General features: G+C 39.4%; 1 protein-coding gene across 1 annotated transcript; it reads right to left on the bottom strand.

Moving 5' to 3' along the window:
* Window positions 1-604: 604 nt before the first annotated feature.
* Window positions 605-27,794, bottom strand: ITM2B (integral membrane protein 2B). Its single transcript, XM_008929101.3, has 6 exons — window positions 27,521-27,794; window positions 10,549-10,677; window positions 8,327-8,533; window positions 6,244-6,354; window positions 2,612-2,762; window positions 605-1,329 (listed from the first exon to the last, which is right to left on the bottom strand). Exons 1-6 carry the CDS (start codon window positions 27,617-27,619, stop codon window positions 1,241-1,243), a joined length of 786 nt encoding a protein of 261 aa, XP_008927349.1. The 5' UTR covers window positions 27,620-27,794; the 3' UTR covers window positions 605-1,240.

Below are 27,794 nucleotides of genomic sequence, written 5' to 3'. Positions count from 1 at the left end.
ATGCTATATCTTATTCTGCACTCTTCCCTACAAAAGTTGCTGTTACAAAGATCCCAATCATATTTTAAAAAAAAACAACAAAACCAGTCCTGCTTTAAGAATGGTAGTTTTTAAGTGTAAATGGCACAATGCAGAATGGCACTAGTGGTATTTGAGTGAGCTCCAGATTAACCAGCAAAGCTCAGGGGCACAGGCTGGCAGAAATGCCATGAAGGTGAACAAAGGGAATGGCAAAATCCTTCATGTAGTGAACATTCCTGGCTCTCAGCCGGGTCAGCCTGACTCATGGCACACTCTGCATGATGCCTGTCATTTGACAAATACGACAGGGATTTCAGACATGAACAAAATGCTAAGTCAGCTTTGGGTCTCCATTCTGATCATATGTATTGTGAAAATACCAACCCAGAATTTAGGCAAGCAGCACAATATTACCTTTAAATGAAATAGGAACAGAAAAACATGCTTCTCTTTTCGTATTTAATTTCTTAGCCATCACCTATTCTATCTTTACAAACAGCACTTCAAGTAAAAAGCATTAATTTTAATTGTAGTCCCCTCCTCTAAAAAAACACCCCAATAATAGCAGAAAAAACCACAAGGCTTTTAGACAAACAGGTTTATAAGGTTTATTTTCCATTGCACATACATGGATTATATACAAGTTAGTAACATAAGTTACTTCTTAATTTTCTAAAAGATTGTTACAGCAAACACTTGCCATTTCAAAACATCAAGTCAGAAATCAATCTAAAAAGGTAAATATGACAATATTTTAAAACAAAAACAAATTGCACTTGGTTAGGGAGAGTCAAATACAGGTTTGTCTATATGCTGTAACAAACTATATAGCAGGTAATATTACAGTTAGAAGTAGCTCTTGCAGTCCATTTGTACATTAATAATTCTTTTCAATTTTACTTATTTAAAAACTGGTGGATATTTCAAAGACTTCCTCCTCTTCCTAGTATTCAAGATTCATCACGTGAAATGTACTAGCAACTAAGTCTTTATACAATTGCTATTCAAATATAAGAACACCACACCTGAAAATAAGGAAAAAACTAAAACATATTGATTTTACATGTATCATGAGATGAAAAGTATGGAAGGTGTTCAGCAAGAAAGCTCTGTCCACTACTTACATAAAAGAAGATTTTAAAAAATAATCACTGCACACAATACAAAGGGTGGGGTCATACTGTAATTTTTAAGTCTCCTGTAACAGTAATATTCCTCATTACTGTTCACAGATGAGCGTTTCCATAGCAAACCTGTTCTCAAAGTGTCGAATCTTTCGGCAATTGGCGGCTTCACGCTTCTGAATTCCTGTTGTATTAGTAAAGAACAACAGAGGGGAAACAGAAGAGGGCGTGAGGTACATCAGAGATATAATGGTTTAACATTTGCTATGATAAGATGTCACCAGAAACTGAACTATCCCCTTTCAACCCACCCCTCAGAGAAACACACACTGGCACACATTCAGATGTAGACAATCAATAAGCAAGCAACAATCCTGAAGGTGTGGTGAACCAAACTGCAGTACCCAACCTGCCCAAATCCTACCCTGGTTAGTTTTAAACTCAGATCAGTTCCCAATCTCCCTCTCTCTGCATCTGTAAAAATGCTTGTGGGAATGTGAGAGAGGGAACAGCAAAGGAATAAACAGCTATAGGCAAAAAAGAGTGGACTTGTAGTATTTAAACATTATCTTGGAATTGTACAAAGAATTTAACTAAATTTTAGCCAAAACAATGCTCACTGTCAACCTATGCTCATCATTTATTACTACAGAATAAACATACTGAGCTTTTGCTATGAAGACCTTTTCATTTTCAAATGTTTTTCTAAATTGTTTTCATAAAATATATTTCTTCTCCTTGTTTTCCCAAGCAGTCAGGTCCAACAATATGACTAAAGCAATCAAACTGCTTTGGTGTACACCTGCCCACCACACACTCACTAACAACAACAGCAACCAAAAAAACCCCAAACAATCAAATAGCAGAAAAAACAACCAAAAAGTAAATCTGAGTAACATTTAAATGCAAATTTTAAGGCAATATTTAATAGCTTGTTAAGACTCTTCCAAATAATGTTTTACAAACATTTTCCATGAAGAAGTACCAACCACTACAATTTTCCTGTGAAGATAACTCTTATTCACATTTCACTGGTGCAAACAGGAAACCATGGAACAATTTTTAATGACAGGAAAAACCTGCAATTCTGTACTTGGACTACAAGGCTATAGCTTCTCACATACTAGAGGGTCTTTCTTTGATTTTGGGTGGGGGTGGGTCAAGAAACAAGATTAAAGAAGAGTATGAATGAAAGGCTGAACTCCAGAAAACAAGCCTGTGCGCACATGTACATTTTGGCACCCCTGGCTCACTGGAGCCTTGAGCACTTTTGTGCAATGAAGTGACTTATTTCCATACCTACACAAGAAAATATCAGCTGTACTTAGTCCCACATAGCAATTACTGCAATAAGCAACCCTTGCTTTAATTAGAGTCACTCCTTTCAACAAAATCAAGCCTACTTACTGAACTCAAACATCACCGAACATTTTGCCAACACACAAGACTGCAGGAGGAACACTCACCTTTCATGGCTTCTTTGCGCTGTAGTTTATAGGTTTCCTTGCCACGGCAGAGGCGGTAAATAAAGAATCCCAGCTGATCCACATTTTCAATGCGATCAGTAACGATCATCTGTTCATGAATCAAATAGGACTGAGGCAAGTATGTTCCAGCCTGTTGAACAAAAATATAACAGCTCTGTCAAAATCCATCTCTTCATGGTTTAAGTACACAAGAAACACTTTGTAATGTTTTTCTTTAACATGGTTGTGACATATCTTCTTTGAATTCTTTCAAAAGATCTATTACCCATGCAATTTTATTCTAAATGTGCAAGCTTCACTACACTACAGAAATACATAATGATTATATTCAAAAAAGTCACAAAACTTCCATCGATGCATACATCCACCGCCCTCCTGCCACAGTGACATCAGCCTTCGGGCAGGTCTTTTTCCAGGTGTGCCTATTGTCACAGATCAGTCCTGCACTTATCATCCAAAGTTTTCAGTTAATATGTAACGGCCCAACAGACCTCAGTGGGAATGACTCCTAGGTAGGAGCTGGCAGAAGCATGATCTACACAGAGAGACACTTGCTGACGAAGCAGCCCAGCTATGGTGTACTCCAGCTGCAGTCCATGGGGTTGGGAAGCCTTGAACTTATTCATAGCATGGGTCACAATTCTCAAGCCAAACCCTAGATGAGACCATCTAGCCACGTAAGTTATTATGGTGACTCCCAGAATTGTTTATTTGGAAAGGTATTAGAAAGGCATGGTGATATATCAGGTGTTTCATGGCAATACACTAAAAAAGGGAAGAGCCATGACGACACGCAAAGGCTTCTCAAGCCTTTCCTAATCCCTTCAGTGTTATTTTGCATCAGATAAAATGATGGAGGAATCCTGCTCTGTGCATAGCTCACTGTACACAGCTGAAGATGCACAGACTTAGCTACCAGCCAATTTCTTAATACTACCACTGGTAACTAATCATCAAATTTTAAAAATATTATTTCATTTAAGAAATCCTGTTAGAGTGGTTCTAATTTATAGCACTAGAGAAGGTGTGCCTTGCTTTCTAAAAATAGAGTGACTGCTTATTGTGAAAACATATTCAGCTTCTGTGGCAAAAGATGGTTCTATGTTTTATTGACAATAAACAATTTGAAATTTCCACTGCAAAACAAGAATATCTTGTCAGCCCCAGTGACATGTTGAGAACATCATTAAATGCTATTCTCCTCAGTAAATAAAGGACTGCATAAAATTCACTTTAAATTACAAATATTTTCTTCAGCACACATTGAGGAAAACAACAGCAATTTTTTTTCTTTAAATAAGAGCTTAGAAAATGTCATTCCCCCAAATTATCCCCCTCATTATTTTTTAATAATTAAATCACTGTAAATTCCTGTATCTTAACTCCTGGTCTCTCGACTTTCAGGAGAGAGCCCTAAGGGAGCTCCAGAGCAAAGCAGCAGCACAGGGCACTGGCAGAGTGTGCAGCAGTGCTGAAGACTTGGGGGACAGCCTGGAGGGAGACTCCTGGGCTCATGCCCTCCAAATCAAAGGACTCCCCCAACCATGTCCCAAACCAGGAGGAGAGGAAGCTCAGTGCAGGAATCTCCTCTGCCCAGCTACCACAGAAGCAATTATCCAGCACTGGGATCCAGCACAGCCGCAAATATTGTTATCTTTGAGACATCCTGTGCGTCGTGTACGGTTAAAATTAGCCAGTTGGCTCAACAACGGGAACAAGGTGGATGAGCAAATATACCTGGGTTTCAGCCTCGTTTCCCAAAGAAAGCAGGCCTTTCATGTCTGCACATTCAAGCAAACTGTATCAATATATAGAAATGTGGCTCTGAAAGCTAAAATTACAGCTTTTCTTAAAAAACAAACCAGCCCAGAGAACCTCCATTTTCATAAAATGCCCTCTGCATGTAGTCACAGCTCATTTTAATGAAACTAGCACATCAATTTCATACATTTTTTCCTAGTGCAACCAGTGTCACTGCAGGACAGTTTTTGCTCACTTTGCGCATCGGCAGCGTAGTTTCCCAAATTTCAGTTACAAAACACTTAGCCTGATTTTCTGCGACATCTAATGCCCACAGCTTTTTGTTAATACAATGAGAATTAAACAGATGTCTCATAAAATTAGGGCACTCATTGTTGGGGACACTGATCAAAACAGTTTGCTTTTGCACAGATTTTCAGTTAAATGCATGATGCCTGGTAAACCAAGCATATTTGATTTGGTACTAAAGACAAACTAGGAAACTAAGAGAAAGTAAAAAAAAATACGGGGTCACTGAGTTTTACAGACACCACATTGTCCTTACATACAGGAAATGAAAGTGTGGTTAAATAGCCAATCTCAAAATAGGCAGCAAAAAAGCAGCAGAGGACTTACTTGTGAAGTAATTTTTCACATGGAATTTATTTATTTATACAAACTACTCAGAAACGGCTAAAATGGTTCCTGGAGTCCTAATTCCAAAGCCTTTTTTGAAAGATGTAAACCCAAAGATGATGTAACAGTTCTAAATTTAAAAAGCCCAGTAAAATAAAATTTAAAACACTCTCCCCAAATCTTAAGACACAAGTTAATCAGCTCTCTTCCCCATCTGAACTGCTCTGCTGTTCTGTGAAGAAACCAGAAGGCTCAAAACCAAGGTAAATACTATTTAAATTTGCATTAAAAGTATACATACGTAAAAGTTAAAAAAACAAAGAAAAATTCATATTAAGTTAGTAAGAAACCCCATTAGATTATCTGCTTTGGCCTCCCTAATTTCACAGGCCATTATGTTTCACCCTGTTACCACGACTATCAGAACAGTGTGTCCCTTTGATGGTGACAAGTGAGGCAGCAGCAGCACTGTAAGTCCAGCCTTTCATATGGTCTTTGTTTTTAAGGACAACAAATCTTGTTCTGAAGGTCTAGTGCTCACAGAACCAGGAGTACGGCCTCTTGCTTAGACTGGCTTTGCTAATCATACAACCCACATCCTGATCACTCCTACAAAACCTCCCTGCAAACAGGAAGATGCATCTTAAGGCTGCTGGAAGTCTCATGAATTTCCATCACACTTATTTGCCACATCCAATTTCCCTGTGCATACACAGGAGATCCAATATGCCTCACGTACATCACCCTCAAGCCACTGGATCAAAGTAGGGACCAATCCTAGGGACCAGTTCTTTAAACAAGGCCCATGTTAAAAGGATTTCCCAGTCATCTGCTTCATTCCTCTCATCTAACCAGTCTTAGTCCAGCACATACATGCTCTGCAGAAATTTTAGTCACAATAGATTGTAAATTAAAAAATACAAATATTACTATCAAATAATCCAGGTATACCACATTTACACAATTTTGTCAGCCAAATTTACAGCATCAAAAAATAAAATCACATTTGTTTGCCTTCCTCTGAATTAATAATTCCTTCACGATTGCAGATCATTAACTAGTAGGTTATAGACTCTTTTTCTCTTTGCAAAGATCTCTAGTGAACAGTTAACTTTTTAACATATGAGCCTTGTGCAAATGTCAGAGTTCTGCAGAAGGAAAAAATAAAAAGGAAAACATCTACTTTTTTCCTGTCTTAAGAACAAATTACTTATATTACTAACTTATAACTATACCTTGATATTGATGAGCAGCTCCAGGAAATTTTTGGGTGGCATAACAACTGAAGTGTTCAGAGGAATCACATAGCACTTATCCAGGCTAAGGTCAAGATAGGCAGTGAGTCTCTGTTGAGAAATATTTATTTTAATCAAAATAACAAGAACATCAAAATATTGACGTACAGATCTTGTTGAAATACTATTGTCGCGTGCAGTTCTTCAAATTATTGTTTTGTTCACTATAGAGTCTGTCCAACAACTCCAATCTGAGAGTAGGTAAATGCACAATTATAAGACAGCCTCGATGAGAGTTTGTATCTACAACAGGGATTTGGGCAAGGCAGCAGGCGACGAGTAGCTCAAATGCACTACAGCAATGAAACTACAAAAGTGTATCTGAACTGTTACAGAAATAAGTCTAGTATTTATTTATTGCTAGTGCCTGTATTTTGAAACAACAGGGCAAAAGCCTTGCTCCAATCTCCCTGCTTTTATATTTTGTTATAGTCTAACGGTGCCGTTGTGAACAAAACACAGATAGAAAAAAATACCATTACAGATAATGTATCAACAGTCCTTTTATTTTCAAAAACACAGCTGACTTGATGGGTTAATGAATTATTAACTTTATACAGTACCTGAACAGCAATTTTTGCCATTATTTGATAAAAAGCTGAGGGAATTATCCTGATGAATCCTGTAGCTCTGTTCACTGCGCTGTGTTTCACTGCACCTGTTCTTGCTAAAGAAGACATTATATCTAGCTGCTGAAAGCTCTGAGGCTGGGGATGTATATAAAATACTGAGCACCAAGAGCCCAACAGTCAAAATAGTACAGGACAGCAGTCATAGGTGCAACTAATCTCATTACATGGAAGCAAGTGTTGTACCTATGGCAAATGACCATAACAGCAAGGCCTTTATCTTACGGAATCAAAAAGTAAATTTCTAGTATTATATTGTTCTTATTCACTTCTTGGATGCTGCTTTTTTTTTTTATTTTCCAGTTTTCCCTCTTTAGAGTCTTTGTGCTAACTCTTAACAGATGCTCCCTAAATATATTCAGAAATACTTTTAATTACATAGCTCGAGCAAGCAATGTTTTCCTCTAAATCTGGTTATGAATATTTGATAGATAGTGCTTGTTTTGCCTGAAAAACTTTAAACTTGGAAGTTTGCATTAGAAAAAAAATAGGACACTTCCCTATTCTTCTTTTTCAGCCTTGCTAAAAAAGCTGTTTGGCAAAGTCTTCAAATGTTCACAGAAATTTAGCTTCCTGAAAACCAGGTGTATATTTCATTGCCATGTATCAGCTCCAATCATGTGGATACAGAAAAGGAGGGCTTCTAATTGTTTCACAGCTGCTGTTAATACTAAGAGCTGTAGGCCTGTCAACTGCCTTAACAAAAATTTATTACCATGATTCCTATCAATCAAAGTTATTTCTTCAAAAAAGGAAGAAAAGCTAAAAGTGCTTTGATACTCTAGTTCAGTGCCTCTAGGAATCATAGTAGCCTGTGGTGCACAAAGAAATCAAACTTTGGCTAGGCTTCCTGTGGCATCTGGAAAATGAGCCCTCTTCCACGGTCGGTCAACTTGTCATTTCCTTCCCTTTCTGCTGCTGCTTCGGGGTTTTGAGCAATGCTAAGAGAGCACCTCTGGGGGTGCTTGAACACACCTCATGACATGAGATGCAATCAGCCCCTGCAAGCTGACCTCAAAGCTATGACAGCCCTTTCCAAACTTCCCTTGGAACCACAGCAGTTGGTCAAATTCTGGCCCAGTGAACTTCACCAAGCAAGAAGTATATTCTCTTTACTTTCTCATACTAAAGAAAGGAAATAGGTCTAGGACTTTTCCCATTCTTAAAACAAATGATGGTTTAGATACTACCTCATGATGATTGAATAATGCTGTACTTTGTATGCCCAGTTAATAATTGCTTGTAGCCTGCTGCTGATCAAAATATTTCTGCTGCCTCCTCCACCCTTCATTTTCCCCAACCACAATAATTAGGGAGTACATTTATCAGGATGACTGAGGGGCAACATTTTTCAAGTTTTAAATGCTTTAAACTTCTTCAGAAATACTTCTTACCCGGTGGAAGTCATGGACTATATCAGCAGGATCACTATCAGCAAATTCAGGGACCGGCACACTGATAAACTCAACATCTTCTTCCTCCAGGATCTGAATATTTTGCTCAATCGTGTGGTAGTGAGCACGCTGAGCCTCTGCCCCAGCCTCAGGTAAACTTAAGCCATCTTCAATGTACTTTATTCCGCAGAAATACACATCACCCTGCTAAAAATAGTTAACAACCCAGCAACAAAAGCATCAGTAACCTAGAAGATTAAAATTAATATATTCAAAGCACTGAGGAGAAAAAAAACTTGTTGGAGTAAATGAGATTTTTTCCTTTTAATTTGATTCGTACACCAAAGTAGGAGCCAGTTGCTATCTACAACGGGACCATGGCTAAAACTTTGATTGTACTCAATCCAAACAGAGTTCTTCCCTTGAATTCAAGGAAAACAGGATCCCATAAGCAGGTTCTTAAAATCTAGTCTTACATGTGTTTTTAGAAAGACAATGAAGTTCCTACATCTATATCCATATTATTAAATTATGATCTAACTGTACAATTTAAAACTGGTCATCCAAATCACCTTTAAAAAGCAAGTCTAACTCTAAATTTAGTCCTGCTTGCAGCAGAGGGTTGAACCAGATTACTTCAAGACTTTTCTTCCAATCTCAATTATACTGTGAAGTTGCTTAGTTTTACAAGACTTCAAAAGTTTTGGAAGAAAGTTTCCAAAATAATTTTTTAACAATTTTAAAAGACAAAACGGTAATAAAAAGAAATTAAAACAACCAATTTGTGTCTTTCTGTCACAGTACACATGGCAAGTTGTCTAAGAGAAGTGTAACATAAAGTCCTGAGTCAGAGGAAGTCATATACCAAAATTATAGGCCAGACAGTTTTAGAAATATGCAACTTATGCATATGCACATGCCATCAATTAAAAGTTTTGCATTAAAAACATGTCTTCAGTGCAATGTTAGCTCAATTCCTGAGTGCTTCCTTCAACCCAGATCTGACTCACAGACAAGTACCACAGGTTTGAATTAAACAGCACTTTCAATTTCATCTTACTGGCGTGTGAAAGGTGGAGCAGCCCAGTGCATTAGAAATGCAGCACACCTTCAGCTACTCAGCTTCTTAATCCACCAAGATACACTATGCTGTTTAGGCATCATTTGCAACACCACTGCTCCTCTGTAAATTTGGTTAATGTGATAGCCAAAGAGACTACAAACTGCAAATTCAGCTAGAATTTCTCAAGTTTAATCACTTTGCCTTCCAGACAGCAGCTACTAAAACGGGGAAAAAACAACCATCCTGGTATTAGGGACAAGAACAAGAATTTCTATCTTATGTGCACTACCAGTGGGCTAGAGGGATTCATGTTTTGCTTACACTCTCCCTTTCTGACTCTATGATCTTGCAATCCCAGCAGTTTCTGAAGCAGGGAGGGTGTGCTCCCACCACTCGGGCAACAGCCCAGCACATCCAGCACTGCCCACTGGCAACTGCCTGCAAGGGAGACAATGTTTAACTCAGATCTCCTGTGTTTTAGGTAAATGCTCCATTTCCCTGGAACCACTGCCTTCACAGGGCTCCTCTTGCAGCAGTGCCATTTGTTAGAAGACGGAAAATACATTTTGTTAGAGATCTAATCTTGTCAGCGCAGATTCAACTTGACAGAGCATGTTTAACCATGCTGACTGCGATTTTCCCAAGTCCCCTGCAGGGCCCATATTTCTTTTCCCTGTGGAGGCTAGGAAAGAGGAGAGTCACTGTATTGCTTTGACAAGCAGTCCCTTTCCTGTGCATTAGCAGTACCACATGTGTTAGGAAACCTGGGATCAAACAAAGGCTTTCAAGGGGTTAAACCACCTCCAACATTTGGCACTGCAAAAGAGGAATGAGAGCAGATGAAAATCTGGGACACCACTGGGGTTCACAAACCCAAGTCCTATTTAGATACAATCTTTTCTCTGCAAAGTAAGGTTTTCAAAAAAGCTGCTCCCTTTTATTTGTCAGCTTCACTTCCACCCTCCTCTGCTGATTGGTAACTTCAGAGCAGGCCTTATCCCTGGCCTTTAGAAAAGCTGAAGTTTTGGAAAGAGAAAAAAGATTTTGTTCCTTTGGTTAGTCTGCTGCTCCTCTTCTAAATGTAATGCAGAAAAACAGTCTGTTACTCTACTTTCCACAGAGGAAAACACAACCCTCTCATTACAAGTATGTGACTTACCTGGAATGCAAAATATTTGTACAGATAGGCACCACCCAGGATCACACCAGCCAGCATAAAGGCCAATCCAAAGCACATGCACCAGCACCAGGCCCTCCTCTGCCCAACAGGCACAGCATCCTCAGGGTCCTGCAAGGTATCAGAGAGGGACCTTCAACACACTGTTCCCAAGATAGGTATGAGAGCAGATGCTTCAGGCCCAGCAAGTACAAACACTGCATCCACCAGAAAAGGCTGTATGTACTTTATCAAAATTGTTTGGAAATTTATTGTATTTGGCAAAGTTTAAAAGAGGTCTATTTGAGTTGAGGTTTAGTAAAACTTGTACTATCAGTCACTTTTAATGCTATTATGACTAAATCAGCAGACTAAAGAGAAAAATAAAACAAAATCTCCCCAGATACCTAATAACACACAGTGAGCCAGCTATTTCACAGACCGTAGACAGAAAAATATCCATTCTCAGGCAACCTCCACGCAACAACAGCAGAGTGAGGAAGTCAATTCAGAAAGGTCAGATTCTTTTTTACCTCAGTATATGCAATTTAAATTAACCTGAAGAACCAACAAAATATCAAAAGTAATAAGAGCAGCAGAATACATCCTTTCCTATGTTGTTCCGTCAGGTCGAAAGAGGCTTTACCACAGCTCGGCTGGCAGAATGGTAAAAATGGGAATGAAAAAAACATGCTTTGTAAGCTGTTGTTAAAGAAGCTTTCTGCTCTAAGACAGCATTTGCCATGCCTCTATCTTCTGTTTGTGTAATACCAAAGGAATGACAGGACGTTTCCCCTTTGGGGCAATAGTTTGCATAACCATGCAGTCCCCATAGGCATCCTAAGCAATAAACTGCTGCTTGCAAAATCTTTCCTCTATCAGCCACATTACAATGCTCTTTTCTCCTCCAAGTGTCTGCATAACTCACACCCAAAGAAAAAAAGAAAAAAAATAAAATCCAACTTTGATTCACCCTGTTCCAAGCCATGATAATCCTGGGAAAATATCTGAATTCAAATAAATACAAAGAAATTCATTACATCTTTGCAACCAAAAAACAGTAGCATAGAATGATGATCAGGGCAAAACCATTATGACCGAATGAATAAAAAACATCAAACCAGAAAACTGAGGAAGAGTATGAGCTTGAGAAGGCTTAGCTATGGTTGTTAGTCAGCGTTCTGTCTCATGGTTTTGGGTTTTTTGCAGTATTTGCTAATTTGGATGATTTCCCACTTGAACAAAGTTGTGAATGTAGCATGACCATGTCATGCTGTCTTGCTCCAGTTAGGAAGTAATTCCCCTTATCTGAGGACACCAAATGGAGAGAGGACCCCTCCTGTAAATGGTGGGAGAAGGTGGCACTTCCTAAGAATGACTCATCCCAGCTATCCTAGAGAGGAAGAAGTGGGAGGTACTTACTTCTTTTCACTGATTATAGAGGGAAATTCCTTGGTTAACAAATTAGATACCTAATTCATATGCAGCTAAAACTAAGTGATGTGAAACCCACCTTTACAGTACACTGCAATTATCTTTTATACCGAAGTGGCAATGCAGCTTCTTTGCCAAGCAATGGCTGCCAAAATCTGATTAAGAAATATTTAGAGTCAAACTGAAGATATTTCACAGATTTTGTTTTACGTTACCTTGCTAACTACTGCAGTAAATCAGATTGTGAAATCTCCATCTTTGGAGGTTTTCAAGACTCAACCAGAGAAAGCCATGGCTAATCTTGCTTGGCAACCATCCTGTTTCTAAAGGGAGGCTGGAGTAGATGACTTCCAGAGGCCACTTCCAACCAACATTTCTGGGATACATTACAAGACAAAGTGAGATTGGCAAGAAAACATTTGCTGTTGACTGAAAAGGGAGAATGTAAAGACAAGTAACAACTCTTTATAGGTTTTACATTACTAATTATTTAAGGAATTCAGTGTAAAAATTACAGGATTTCTAGCTGCCTGATTTTTAACCTGGTTGTTTGCAAAGACTGAGAACAGGACATAATACCCATGCTAATCTAATTAACTCTCAGGTCAGGTTGAGAGTCACTGTGGATTCTTCTATAAATCATCTCAATTATAAATCTAAATCAGGTAAATCAAGGATTTTTATGTTGCCCTGTATCATTAGGTAACTATTTCCCTAGATACTTCAAAGTTTAAAGGACACTCCACTGAAACTTTTTAAAATAGCTGTCATTTAAACCATTGTAAGTTAATGTCAGAAAAAGGGATAGCAAACTGACTGTGGGATACAACATCAAAATATTCCCTAAAACTGAGTATAAAGATTATCTTTATTCTTTCTCAGTACTGCTTTTATCCCACACACCTTTTTTATCTCCAAGTAGAATTATCCACTAGCGGAATAACTGCCTTTTCCATTTTTACATTATTTTGTAAGTTCAGAAACACTAACAAACATGGATTTGGGAAATGGTGCAGAAGGCATACACAGTGTGAGCACCTACCTGGAAATTGGGATTAATGATAGATTAATTTTACAGAGGCCAAAAATAATCGGAAAAACAAGGTAACTTTTACATTTCACCACGCCAGAAGAAACCTGAAGGAGAAGTTTATCAGAATTCCAATGTAAATAATTTTGCTTTGATATATAAGATGACAGGTGTAAACAACAGGTTTAATACAACTCTCTTATCCTTTACCAGCAGCTAAATGTTATCATTATTATCTCTGAAAGAATCCCTAGCGGTGGCACGTCAATCTATTTTGTATTTGTAATTGCCTATTGCACTGATTTGTCTCCAGCCTACTGAAAACAGTCCATGGAATTTAGAACAAGAGTTCAAGCCCAGTTTAGGCTCTTGCTTAGGAGAATGCATAAGAGCACAGCACCTCATTACAGAGAAAAACTAAAACTGACAACACTGAAAACATTTTATGCTACTGAAAGAGAACATAGGATTGATTTCCTAATCTGAAAACTAAGTATATTATCAAGTAGTTTAAGACCAGCTTAAATTAAAATATTATAAATAACCTACTGAAGCTAAATTATACTCATATTAGTAGCTGCACCATGGCTAAGCTCTCTAAGCTTTTGTATTGTTGCCATGATAGCTTAGTTTGGGCTGTATTGACCCAAAAGAATAATCTGTCCCTTGCTACATAAATCTGACGCTCTGCACTGCAAGAGAACAAAGTGCAATGGATGCTCACCCTCCTTCCAGGTAACTCATGTTCTGAAAGAAAACACATTAAGTGAAAGCAGATTCCCAGTAAGAGGGACAGTGCTGAATTAGCACTTCTCCCCACATGGTTACAACTGCCATAGAGCGCAACGTGACATTGCAGCCTCACTGGCTAATTTTTCTCTAGGCCAGCTTTCCACTGACAGAGGAATCTGACAAAAGAAAGCCTCATGTACTTGAGGTGAAGACTGACCTCTAAAAATATGCCTCACTACTTTCGTAAGCAGCAATAATTAATCATTACTGTTATGGTCCTTTTCTTTCCCCTCTTCTGCTTCATCCCTGCCCTGTGTACTTTCAGCTCCCTCCTGAATCCTCAGTCTTAAGATGATGCCACAGAACTCATCTTTTCTGATGCAAAATGCCTTAGGAGAAACTGGATGCAAGCCCAAAACTGGCTTGTTTCCCTTGATGAGCTGATTGTTCTAATTGGAAAACATTTGATTAGCCTATTTCCCATGGACGAGACATGAAACAGAAGCATCTCTCTGCCACTTGATCACTAAATACTACAGTGTTAAAATTAAATGGTTCAGAACTTCCCAAACTCAGTAGCTTCAAGCTCTGCAGGAACAATTTTCCTGCAGATAGAAAATCAGAAGTATTAAATTCTGTACTATTTGAGACTAGCAAGATTCATATCTAGAGTCTTCTCACAAGGAAGTTACTGCAGTTTTCAGTACAGATCCCTTCATCAATGACCACAGTAGGTAATGTCAAGCTGCTCTGTCTTGTTGCTGAAACCATTAAACACTTTGCAGATGTACAGATGATACCATAAACTATTTACCAAAGAACTACTCAACTATAGAGAGTTCTTCGCAAGAACACCTTTAAGATAATTAGCATTAAGTGTTCTGCAGTAATTTAAAAGAAAAAAAAGTTAATACCCCCTTAAACATGCAAACATTAGCAGTTATTAATGGCTACTGGCCATATACGCTCTTGCTCTTTGCAGTTCAATTTTAATGCTACTTTTTTCTTTGTTAAATAAATTCTGAATTTCAGAATGACCAAATTCATGTTTGGGGTAGTATGACAAATTTATTCTAAGAAGCACCAATACTGAGCCACAAATATATATAATTAGACTTGGTAATTACTTAGATTTTCCCCTTGTGGCTTTTTCTACATAGTGGAATATAATTGTTTTAACATTGTAAAAGTAAAGCAGTCTAAAAACTTACAAGGCATATGTCTAGTTCATATTAAAATGAGTGAGATTATCAGACCTTGTTCCTTTGCAGAAATTAAGGACACATCAATAATATGATAAAAAACCAATTATGAATCAGGTAAGAATCCACCTAAACAAGATATGATGGATAATATGCTGTGGGAAGTCCAGAATACTGTATGATTGCTGAACAGCTATGCAAAAGATAATGTCTCAAATTTAAAAATAGATACGATAGCAATAAAAATAATTTTGTGAGGGGGAAATGTCTTTGAGAACCAACACACAGTCTTTGATCCACAGAGAAACCAGATGCAGAGTATCACTATTACATAGTGATTATGCTGGCTACAGCATAATACACAAAATGTTCATAATTATGCATGTGAGAATAACATCTTTTTTTTAATATATATATATGTATATATATATATATATATATATATATATAAACACACATATAAAAGCTTACAGTTAATGTGGGTAAAACTGCCTGGAAGCTGTTCAGTTTTCTTTTGAGGTCCTTTGTGTGCCACTTAGCTCACATGGATTGTCAGAATACAGTGGAACGGACTGAGCTTCCTAAAGCCAAATATTGACCAACTGCAGCTTTAATTAGCGGAACAGGAAAAGGGAAGTTAATGATGACTCCCTAAAAGTGTTTTTTAATGAAAGTCTTGAAAGAAAATATTGCCCAATGGCTGTATAAACTGAGTGCTGTTGGTCAGGCTCGCCTCCTGACTTGTAAATCTGACATCTGTACAAAAGACAGTCCATTTAAAATGAACTTAATTATGGAAGAGCTCTGCATTCCTTTGATGGCATTCCTGCCTGAAGACTGCTCTAAGCCTGGTATTCTATTTATTACTTGTTGCAGATGGGAAATTAAGGCGGGCTTTTGCAAGACTCCTCACTTGGCAGATGACGCAAATCTGGAAGGCCATAGTAGTGATCTGCCTCTCAAGCAGTAATTTTATGCTTACTAATAAAATCAAATTTAAATTTTAAGTATAATGATCTTTTAATTTGCCATTTGGAAAAAAACACTCTATATACAATAGATGGTTCAGAGATTTCTCGCTTATCTGGCAAACAAGCTATGCTTGTTTATGTGCAGTTGAGATCTGAACACTGCAACCCTTCTGTGGCAGCACTGCCAGTTCCTCCTCTGTCACAATGGACAGGGACTTGTCCATCTGGCCAAAGGCTCTCTGTTTGAAGAATAGCATGAAAACCAGACCTTAGTTCTATTGCTGTTTGCTGTAGTCACGTAGCCTGGAAAACCAACGATATTAATTAGAATTACCTATTAGGCAGTTCATACTATTAACCTCTTCCTGTATTTCTAGTATCTGTATATGGTCTTTGAAATAATATTGTAAATACAAAATCTGTATTATAGCACTAGAATATCCTGAAGTGAGAAGAAAGTACATTCCAAGAGCTTTACCAAGTTCAAAGTCCAAGGTCATTTTCATATTACTTGAATGCTACTTTTCATCAAATGATGGGGGAGTTTTATGAAAAATGAGGTGTCTGTCAAATGACTCATTTCATGGTTCAAACATCATAACCATAACAGAATAAAAACATTAGTATAAGCAGCAGCCAGCTCAAAATCGTCTTAGAAGGGGAATCAGCGCTGATGGGTTGGAACGGAGCTGCAGCTGCATGTATTGGGAAAGACAGAGGTGAAGGGAGAACAAAAATCAGAATGCAGGCAAGAGAAGGGGAGGAGGAAATAAAACCAGAGAGAAACATGGTGGAAAATGAAGAGTTCAATTTCTCTGCAGGAAGTAAAGGAAAATTACAACTGTAAAGTGAATGTAAAGGACATGAATCAGCAGTTCACCCACAGCCATGTGATAGAGGGACAACCAAAGAAATGTGTCCTGAAGAGTAATCGTGCAACTGAGTTATCCTGATTTACCTAAACACTGCCTTCATTTCTGAGAAAAGAGACTGCAAAACTTGATGGTAGCCAACAATTAAAGAGGATGGGTAAAGAAGGAAGAAACCTGTAACTATTTATACTGCTGCTTTGGTTAAACTTTGGAGTAGCGCTAAGAGTGGTCATTGTTAGCTTTGGTCTTACACAAACTAGAAAGTGGTAGGGGGAGGGGAAGGAAGGCAGAGTGTGTGTGACACACTTAAATGGCCTGAAAGTTCTGTCCCTGTAGACCAGGCAAGGACTTTCTTCATGCACATGCACAACTTTTGGCTACATCCTTGAACCAGGCTGTCTACAATGACTGTACAACCAACCACACACACTGTATTTTACTGTTTTTTTCAAACTGTGTTCCCCTAGATTGTTCCTCTTCTCTGTCCAGTTCTAAGATCCACCAACTTCCTTCTCTTGCCACCAAACCTAGTGGTTTCAAGTCTTCCTATAACTTCCTCCTTGTCCTGTGTCTATGCCTCTTGTATCTTTCCCAACCCCAAAGCAGAGTTCTCCAGTCTCTGCCATGTGCTGAGTAACTGGGCACACCTTGTTTCCCTTTCCTCCCTTCATCACTGCCACAAGATAAACCATTCACCACATCAGTGTGCTATGCTCTGGTGAAGAGGAGCTGGGCTGTGGCCACAGAAGTGCTCTGTACTTTGACCTGCTGCACCAGCCAGCATTCCTGTGCCTCTTTACTATAAATGCTCAGGGGCCAGGACTGCCCTCTTTTTTTTCTGTACAGAGATTAGAACAACAGGATTTTAATACCCCCTTACACTCCTTCTGAACATGAGGAAACACTTTTTTTACTGTGAGTGTTACCAAATGCTCACACACAACATTGAGTGTTACACAAATGCTCAAATGTTACCACACTCACCCAGGGAGTTTGTGGAGTCTTCACCCTCGGAGATATTCAGAAGCTGATAGGACCGAAGATGGTCCCAAGCAACCAGCTCCAAGTGGCCCTGCTAGAGGGGGGTGGGGGGGTGGGCAGGTGACCTCCAGAGGCCACTTCCAATGCCAACCATTCTGTGACACACATCTACAGTTTTTAAGTAACACTCACACCATACAGGGTAAGGATTAATAAACAACCTTAACCACTGGCTTCATTAAAGAAAAAATACCCTTCAGGACTGCTGTGTCTGTGCTAGACAAGCAATAAAGCTCCCCATATACTTAATTTTCTTTGCTTTGGGGTTTTATCATTCTTCTGCCATTTCCCCACCCCCCATATGAAACTTCAACAAAACCTACATTTGGAAAATGTCTTGTCTTTAAGTGTCTGGATGCTGAACACAAAAGTTCTTGTGCCACTGACAGTCAGAGAAATCCACAATTGCCACTGCCCCATACTGATTATAAAGAGTTTTCATAAGCTTGGCTAATGAAGAGGTGGTGGAAGTCACATTTATTTATACGATATAATAATGTTGCTGAATTTATCTATACATTTTCATTAACTAGGATGCTGGAAATTTGTTCTGCATTCAATACCTATTTTTCTCAAGTATTTTAAAAAAAGAGTTCTGGTGCAAGTTTGCAAGTCATAGACCAAAGCATGCAGGTGAAAGCTTGCACACATATCTGGCAAGAGGTGCCTGAGGGATGTTTATTTATTTTAAACAAAAACCCTCAAACCAAAGAGGTCATATGGGACATTTTTCAGAATACATTTTGCTTTCAGAAAACAAAATCACTACACTCTTTACGGTTACAGCATGTCAAACACAGCATTTCATTAAACTGTCCAATTCTGAAAAACACTTCATTTTTAAACATCGCAAAAACCAACCCTTTCCCCACTTGCATTCTTTGACTTACAACTGACTTACATTCTCCTGTTCTTATAAAAACTACACTAAATCAATCTATAACTTTAATGCAGTATTGCTCTCATCTTTATCCTGAATTAATCAATGTTTGAAAACAGGAACTTAGAAGGCTCCTACTGCACTTAAAATGGATCAATACTAAATTATCTCTTTGACCTTGATTGTTCCAGTTCCTGTCTCTTCCTTATCCTGCTCACTTCTTTTATCTGAAATTTCTCTGCTTTTTCCTACAACTGCCTGAATCTCAGACATCAGTATGATAGAACACCATGTGGATTTAACCTAGATTTCTCTCAAGGCTATTTTCCCAAGCGGCACTGGCTCTTTCACCCAAGAGATCTCATTAGCATGCACATATGCGCCACTGAGCCTCAGAATTTAATAACTCTATTCCCAGTTCAGCCACAGATGGTATGTCATCTCAAGCAAGTTACAAATGCTGTGTCTCAGTTTCTCTTAAAAGCAGAATCCAGCATCACAGAAACCACTTGTGAGGTTCGTAGTCCAGCCTCTTCCTCCAAAGGAGGGTGGACTCTGAAGCCCGTGCAGGTTGCTCAGAGCTCTTGTCCAGCCAAGATCTGAAAACCTCCTAGGCTGACACTTCAAAGTTTCTATGGGTAACCTCCTCAGAAGCATTCAGTTCTCCTCAGACTGAAAAATATTTTGCTTACACCAGTTAGAGGCTCTCCTTTTTCAATTATATGACCACTGTTTTTTCAGTCACCTCCCCAAGTGTTGGGAGGTTGCTGTGACATCCCCCCTGCAGCAGTTTCATCTCCAGGTTGAACAAGTCCCATTCCCTTGGCCACTCCTCACAGGGCATACGCTCGACCCTCTGTCCATCGTGGTGGCCCCTTCTGGACTCGCACCAGTTTGTGACTGTCTTTTTTGCATCAGAAAGCTCTCAGCCTTCAAAGATGCCAATGACTTGTGCCCAGTTGATGGTCTACCAGAAGTCCTGGGTCTTTCTCAAGCTTCCCAGCCAGGTGGTCCCCTGCCTGTCCTGATGGAGAGAACGAGTCTGCTCCAGGTAGAGGACTCTGCATTTGCATTTCTTATTTCTGAAACTCAGAGATTTTGTTCAGCCCATTACTGTAGCCTGTTGGTGTTCTTCTGAATGGGAGCCCCATCTTCAAATAAATATACCCTGCTAATACATATATCAGTGAATTAATACCTGTACGGCAAGCAGAGTTCTCTGAGTGGAAACCATTTTACATGCAAATACAGAACAGCATTCAATTGTAGCACTTACGAGTATCAGCACAGAAGAGCTGATCTTGAAAGGCTTATATTTAATTATGCCCTCTTTCTAGGAAAAACTGTTGTAACCAACTAAAGGGCTTCACTGCAGTTAGACTATTCAAAGCCTGAGGTGGAGCATACACTCCAGTGCTGAGCACCTGGCTACATCACACCCTGCAGAATCACAGATCCTGGCCACTGTTCAAACATCTCACCAAGGGAACTTCACAAAACTCAAACTCTAGGCAAGATAACTCATCACCCTCTGCAGCAATCTCAAAAGGTTGTGTTTGGCCTCCCACCGTGCACAGGGTACTGCATTTTCAAATGCATAAGTGCAAGGGTTTTCTATTTCTATGTAGACTTTACTTTAAAATAAATAAATAAATAAATAGATAAATAGGCCTTGATGATTCAGCAACTATGAGATCCACCCCAGAGATCACAGACTCCTCTCAGTTATGATCTCCCCAGCATATTCTTTTTCCATAGTCATTCCACTGTTTCATTCTACCCTCAAAGGAGCAGAAAGCTGCCATCAAAAGCAGCTGTTTGCTGAACCCCAGAAAGAAGATAACCACAAATTAACCCAGGATTTGCATTCAAGGAACTCTACTCTTAAAATGCCTGTAGGTTTTATTTTTATGTGTGTGTATGTATATATATCTCACATACTTAATAATATATAAACCTTATAAAAATATTTGTATACACATACTGACACTATTATACGGAAAGGACAATCCAGATATCAATTTATTTTTTCCACAATCTCTAAAATAACTGTTGGGCAAATATTACTTTGCCAGTTTTTGATGGTGAATTTTGCTTGTAGATGACACTTGGATCACTCAGAAAGGACCTACGTTTCTCTGTATGTCCATTGTTGTCCAAACTCTACTTAGGCCACGTCATGTCTGCCACAAAACCATTTCTGACTTCACTGCAGAGCTTAATCTCATTAATTATCTCATTCCTTTGGTTTACCACATCTGTAAAATTAGGACAGATATCCGAGTTTTATAAATTAGCATGCTTTTCATCTGTAGATTCAAAGTAATTTCCACTGAGGATAAAAAGCAGTACATAAATAGTAAGAAAATGAATGTTGTATTATACATACAGATCAGGAGAGTAAAAGCAGATAATACTAACCTTTGTCAGCATAAGGGGGGATGGGGAGAAAAAACAGGGGAAAAAAAAGGAATCTGTGCAACAGCTAACAAAACATAATTACTTATCCCAGCTGTAGTTATGTTTTAAATATGTCATAATGTTTTTGGAAGCACAGAATAGAGAACATTTAAAATTACTAGGACTTAAAAATGCAGTATTTGCTTTTGAAGATATTTCCTGAGAGTCATAGAGAAGACTATTTTCTTTGTATGCAAGCTATTTGGTGCCTGTAGCTAGTGGCTACTGGATAGAAAATATGTATAATGCCAACAAACATTCCAAAACTGCAACTGCAGAAGAATTAACTGAAAACATTACTGGAGGTAAGTATGCTTACCATTGTCATACTGTCCCCAAAAGACCTTTAGCATCAACATTTATTAAAATGCTGATAAGAAAAAAAAGGGAAAAAACCCATGCAAATAACAAAAAATATAATTTGAGTATGTAAAAACAAAACTGCTAGATTACACTGGCAACTGCAAATGTTTCACTAAAACACTTAACAGGAAAACAACATATACACATTATATTTTGAAATTAAACTTTTCTTGAAATAGATGTTCATATTTTGGATTAAATATTCATTATAATGGAAGAAGTCTAAATTATTTCCCTTGAAAATACTGTTGATTCCAAGAAAATTTTCTTTCAAATGTTTTTCACAGAAAAGCTCAGCATTTCATTTTGACCCACATCTTCAGAAATTAATTAATTTAATTTGAGCTTTCCCACTGAATAGAACTTTGGTTCCAACAGCCACTTAAGGGGTATTCTTCACACTACTACACAATGTTAATATCCAAACTAGTTTCTTGGAGCTTATCAGAAAGACAAGAGTATTGCAATACAGAAAGACAGGAGTGAACATAAGAGGATTAATTATGGCATTTACTATAACATTACAGTGCAGGGTAGTTTTTCTAAATATCGCACTATATAAAGCTTCATCTAATTACAGACTTTTCCACATGACAATGTTAAGGGGAAAAAAAGTTCTCCAAATGCATTTTTAGGGCAATGGGCCTCAGCCAAGTCAATCTTTGTTAATCTGGAAAGAGAAACTATTTAGAACTGCATAAAGTATTTGTGTTGTCTCTATAGCCATCCCTGCACTGAATTCACAGGAGCTGTAAGGTACAGCCATCAGCTCCTGCTCAGTCAGCCAAAAACACAAATGATACAAATAACTGACGCAGCAGTTATCACAAAGGTCTAGTATTAAATATCATTCTTCTGGGAAATAGTTGTATTTCTCAACCAAGGCTTTGTATTTGTTATTCAGGTCAGGAAGTTATGAGAAACAGAAAAGGAAGTGAGATACAGAGCACTGACAGAACTCCTCTGTCCTACAGGTTCATTTCCATTGCTGGGGGGATGGGGGATGGCACAAGCTCTTCCAGATCACTTTTTGAACTTCTTAGCTTCTAATCCTAAATTCCAAAACTCACTTAAAAATAGCAAGAGATTGTCAGAGGAGCACCACAAACCTTTAAAGATCTTGTTTTTTAGTATCTCTCAATGGCTGGCAACCTCTAAGGAATAGTTCTAAGAGCCAAATATCTCAAGATCACAGTTACCTTTATTATCAGGAAGCTGTACTACTTAACCAGTAGCACAGATTCACCATGTAAAAGGAGATGCAGGCAATGACATCAACCACAAGGCTTCTTTTCTTATGAAGAGTTCCTCATTAACAACACAAATTTTGTTCAATAAACTCAATTTACCCTAATTTATGTTTGCAGGTATGTAAAAAGTCAAATGAAGGAACAGAACCCTGGGTATCCTTGTGCCTGAAACTGGAAGGTTTTTTCATCTCTGGTTTGATGGGTTTCCATTAAAATCTTAGCAACGTCTGGAAGGAGAAGGGGGAGAGAATTCAGTTTGTTAGGATTTTTTACTTCTGGTCCTCCTTTAAATAATCCACAATGTTCTGACATATAGCAGAAGCTGGTTAGTTTAATGACCTAGCTGCATCACAGAAAATACATGAAAATACAAAGACTGCTCTTTCCCCAATGGTGACTGGTGAAAGGTCTATAGAAAATTTGGCTACAGGAAGCCTATAAAGGGAATAAGGAAGCTCCTCCAAGAAAAAAAGAAACAAAACCCAAAAAAACCCCAACCCTTAACCATTTAACTACAGACACATTCCACTGCTTTTCTGACAGCAAACTAATAAGGAAATGACTATTTATTTATGTGTGTACTAACATCTGTAACATAGAAATATGTTATATAGTACTTATATATAAACTGTAAAGTTAACATCCTTATTTCAGAAACATCTAATACCAATTACATAAAATCTAAGGAGTTTTCTGCATAGCAAAATAGTGCTTATCAGTTGCTCAACATATTTCCCAGGTGGATCCCCTCACTCTGTTAAAAATGCCTGTTTTAGTACACTTCAGGAAAGACTAAGCTAAAGTGAAAAAAAAAGATTAATTTTAAAGGTTGGAGTAATAATGTTCTCATAAGGAATAAATGCAAAAAGCTCTGCTTTTAAAATTCTTAATATTTACACTTTCACATTGAACTCTCTGCAGATAGAGTTATCCAAAGGTCAGCTCCAGTACATACGGGTGAATCCGAAGCTTCCCTGCCCAAAGCTGTATGCGGTAAAGATGCACTGCACTGAGCGCCCCAAGGAAAAAATATAGTTTCAAAATGTTGCCACCTACTCCAAACACAGAAGGGAGCAACAGCCTGAGAGCTATAGAGGGCACAAAGATCTTCAAGGAGGGTTTAATCTATTGAATGGACTCTGCAAAATGTCTGATGATTTCAACTATGCTCAGAACCATCTTTGGCTCTCCAAAGATCTATTGTAGGGAGAAATGTTAAAATACCACATATTGTTTGTTTGTTGGGAAACTGGGTCATAAAATACCCTACTGTAAAGACAATGAGCAAAGTGGAAAATTAAATGTGGCCTGAGAACCTTCACTAAGAGTATTCTGTATTTTGGCCAAGAACTGTGGCATAGAACTACCATCCCAACGTCAGTGAGTGAGTTTTAATGGCTGCCTACAGTAAGTATGGAGATGCTTTCACAACACACCATGTAATACTGATGATTTATGCAGAGACAGGATTAGCACTCTTGATTTTTAAACACCTCTTAAAGTAACATACTCCAGTGCATAAGACCATTGCCTTCTGCAAAAGCTTTTTTTAAGCTGTTTTCCCATGACACATCCTCTGCTCTTCTTGCATCTTCTTCTCTTACCTTCCCTAATTTATTTCCTATTAGTATCTGCATCAGAGGTTACTGTGCAAATTTTGGCAAGATCAGAGTATTTCTATGCTACATTCATCAGCATATTTTGGCTGCAAGCACTCTTTAATAAGTCCTTGGAAGATAATGTATTTGAGACTAATTCTGTGATGGCAGAGTTGCAGTCTTCAAGACATGGTGCTGGGAAAAGTAGCAGAAAGAGACAGTCAAAGAACTAGCTCAAAAGCTCGTTCCATTAATTTTTATTTTCTGGACATTTCAGAGCATTTTTCTGTTTTCACTAGTATCAACTGGTTTACTAAGATCTCTTGCTCAAATCTTTGGTAAGTTTTTGATAATAAAACTCTGAATGTACAATTCTGCTGATCCTCTTCCACTCTTACGGTTTTCCCTTTCCTCCAGTCCAGAATGCCTCACAGGACTGTCTTCATAAAGGAAAGCTTCATAAAATGTTGTTATATTTTTCATGTTTACAGTTGCAATCCAAATCTATTTATTTTCCTACAGAAACAATGTAGGAGAGGGAAAAAACAAACGTCCCATATATGCTGTTTTGGAGATGTGACTTTTTCAATCCACTAGAATTCACTCTTCCAATATACATTTCCACACTGCCTTCAAACCTTACTTTTCCAGCAATGAAGTGATATGAATAATACATCTGTCAGATGCAGTTTATTTTTCCCCTTTCCTCCAAAGAACTGCATAGGCAGCTGAAGTTGTGGAGCGGCAGAGGCAAGATCTGTTTCTAATGCAATTATATTAGAGAAGGTAAAGTCCAAAGAGCGTATCTTGCACTTACCTCAAAGGTATCAAGTTTTACAAGGGCACTCAGTTCCTTTTTCTTCCCCCCAAGATCTGAGAATAAACTACCAGAGTTGAAGAACCGTATAACTCTAGAGCTACATGACATAATTTGTTTCACTATTGTTAATCCTGCATGGATTGCACAGCCTTTTTTACTGAACTACAGATGACACTACTGTACTCAGATATACTTTTATTTATGCTCCAAAACACATAATCTAAAAAAAACCTTAGTCAAGAGAATTTTGCAAACTGGTAGGTGTGGGTCTGCAGTTCCACAGAGAAAAGACAGAAATGTGTCAAGGAGAATGTCAAAGACTCGATGTCCCTTAGAGCATTCATCTGCTTTTCGAATTTTCATCTGTGCTGAGCGTCCACTCCTAGCATTCTATTTTAGGTCTGGTTTAAGCTTTGTTAAGGCACGTTCATCCCCTGACAACAGTACAAGAACTTTTAAGTAGCTACCGTGAGACCAGACCACCTCCTGACCTGGTTAATAAATGTTTACAAGTCTCATTTCTAGGCAAGGAAAGCAGTACTGAGATCTGGGCAAAGTTAAGGCAGATCCTGTACCTCATCCTCAGCTGCAAAAATTTACAGCTCTGCGTTAAGGAAATCATATTCAAATGACATGCTTCCATCAGTATCTGGACAGGGTCAGCAGGATTTGTTCCCTAGCGTACAATTAGCCAGATGTATTTTGTTTGTTTAGCAGTAGGAAAAACAAGACCAATTTGGTAGGCTGTCTGGAAACAAACATCATCCAGGGCAGGTCTGGATTCCCAGATAGTATGAAAACCCCATGTTCTGAAAAATGTAGCTTGTTTCTCCCTTACGTGCTTGGTGTTAAACTGACCACCAAACTTGGGGTCAGGAACTCTACAGCTCAATCTGGGCTCAGGGAAGCCATGACTTTCTAGAGAATGGCACTCCTGCTATGAACAGGGAGCACTTAACAGATTTCCCATAATTGCAGGCAATTTGAGTAACAATACTGTCCAATCTGTTGTGGCACACTGTTTTATTAAGTCTCACTTAAATACTTTGGTCAGAGTTTTATTTGTAAGTGCAGTATGTTCAGCAGAAGTGTGAAATTTAACCACTTGCTGTACCAGGAAGATGTCACTAAAAACACCTTGGTGGTTCCCCTTGGCCTTGAAATGAAAACGGATTCTGCAGGTGAAGAACCTGGCCCCATAAAAATCACAGAAAAACCTGCACGAGGGCACAACTTCATACTACAAATTGTCTTCCTAGGTAGAAGTTCATCATGAAGATTTAGGAAATTAATAAACACTGTTCCTTTTGCAGAGCAAATCTGGTAATTTACAGGCCTGATGCACAAGAAATTGTGAAAGCAAATGAAAACATCAAGACATGCTGTTTATGTGCAACTGGCCATTTTTTAAGTTTTCATTCACTTTTCAAAGAGCTTAAAGCAAAGTACACTACTCCTAATTAAGGAGTAGTTTTGATTATCAGAGCATAAAAACTGCAACCAAACCCCTTTATATTCTAGGCATTTTTGCACTTCAAAAACTTTAAAAGCTGCTGCTGTTTTGTGCTTTGTTGCTGTTTGCAGAGGGGAGGCGAAAGCAGCGCCTGGAGTTTAGGTGCTGTTTTGGGGCGGGGGGATGCAGCTCTTTGTTCCTTTATTTAAGCCAGCGCAAGTTCCGAGGCGAAGTTCTCGGTATCGCACAACCACTAGGCTCTGCGAACACGCTGCGGCACAAGCACGGCCAAACCCCCAGCTTCACCCTGGCCAAGCGCTCCCTCGCTCCGAAGCACTTGGGGCCCGGGAGCAAGCTCGCAGCCCGTCGGACTGAGCCGTGCGGCCGGGGGGGATCGCACGCGGTGGTAAGACCAGGCACGATGCGCCTTCTCCACGCAAACCAGCCCTCATCGCCGAGCCGAGCACCGCGAGGGGGCTGAGGTTGCGGGCGGGCAGCCGGGCTTGGGGCAGCCGGCCCTAAAACCCGAGTTGGCCGCGGTCCATGCGCTGTCGGAGCTAACAACAACAACAAAAAAAATTTAACCCGAACTACCACAGAGATCCCCAGAGTCGGGAGAAGCGGAGCTGCAAAGCTCGTTCCTTGTCAGCCATTTTAGAAGCGTGAGCCGAGCGGGGCGCACCGCAGCGCAGCTTTCCCCGCTGGCCCGCCCGCGGTTCGCCGCCGCGGGCAAGGGGCGTACAAAGAGCAGCACAGTCTCCGCCGCGCTCCCCTCCCCGGGCGGCCCCGCGGAGCGGAGCGGAGCAGAGCGCCCGGTACCAACACCAGCCGGGCCGGCCCCGGCGCCTCGGTCCCCCCGCCGCCCTCACCTTGCTGTCCGGCGGCAGGATCAGCACCTGGCTGTTCTCCTCCTCCTTCTTCGCAGCCTCCTTCTGCGCCAACGCGGAGTTGAACGACACCTTCACCATGGCCGGTTCTCAGCGCTCTGCGCGCAGGAGAAAGAGGACGAGAAGCAGCCCGGACCGGCGGAGCCTCGCAGGCTGTCTCCTACCTCACCGACCCCCCGCTGCCGCCTCTCAGCGACTGCCACCCCCGTCCCCTCGTCAGGCGGCGGAGGAGGTGCAGGAGAAGGAGAGGAGGAGG

This window comes from Manacus vitellinus, unplaced genomic scaffold (assembly GCF_001715985.3).
Source record: "Manacus vitellinus isolate BGI_N305 unplaced genomic scaffold, ASM171598v3 scaffold_2_pilon, whole genome shotgun sequence".
NCBI classification, from domain to species: Eukaryota; Metazoa; Chordata; class Aves; order Passeriformes; family Pipridae; genus Manacus; species Manacus vitellinus.
This window is presented reverse-complemented; position numbering and strand designations above follow the sequence as displayed.

Coding starts and splice junctions, on each gene's coding strand:
- ITM2B (XM_008929101.3), bottom strand. CDS start 27,619: ATGGTGAAGGTGTCGTTCAACTCCGCGTTGGCGCAGAAGGAGGCTGCG. Junction 8,534..10,548: donor ACAAATATTTTGCATTCCAG/GTAAGTCACATA, acceptor AACTATTTTTAG/CAGGGTGATGTGTATTTCTG. Junction 1,330..2,611: donor GCGCAAAGAAGCCATGAAAG/GTGAGTGTTCCT, acceptor CTAATACAACAG/GAATTCAGAAGCGTGAAGCC.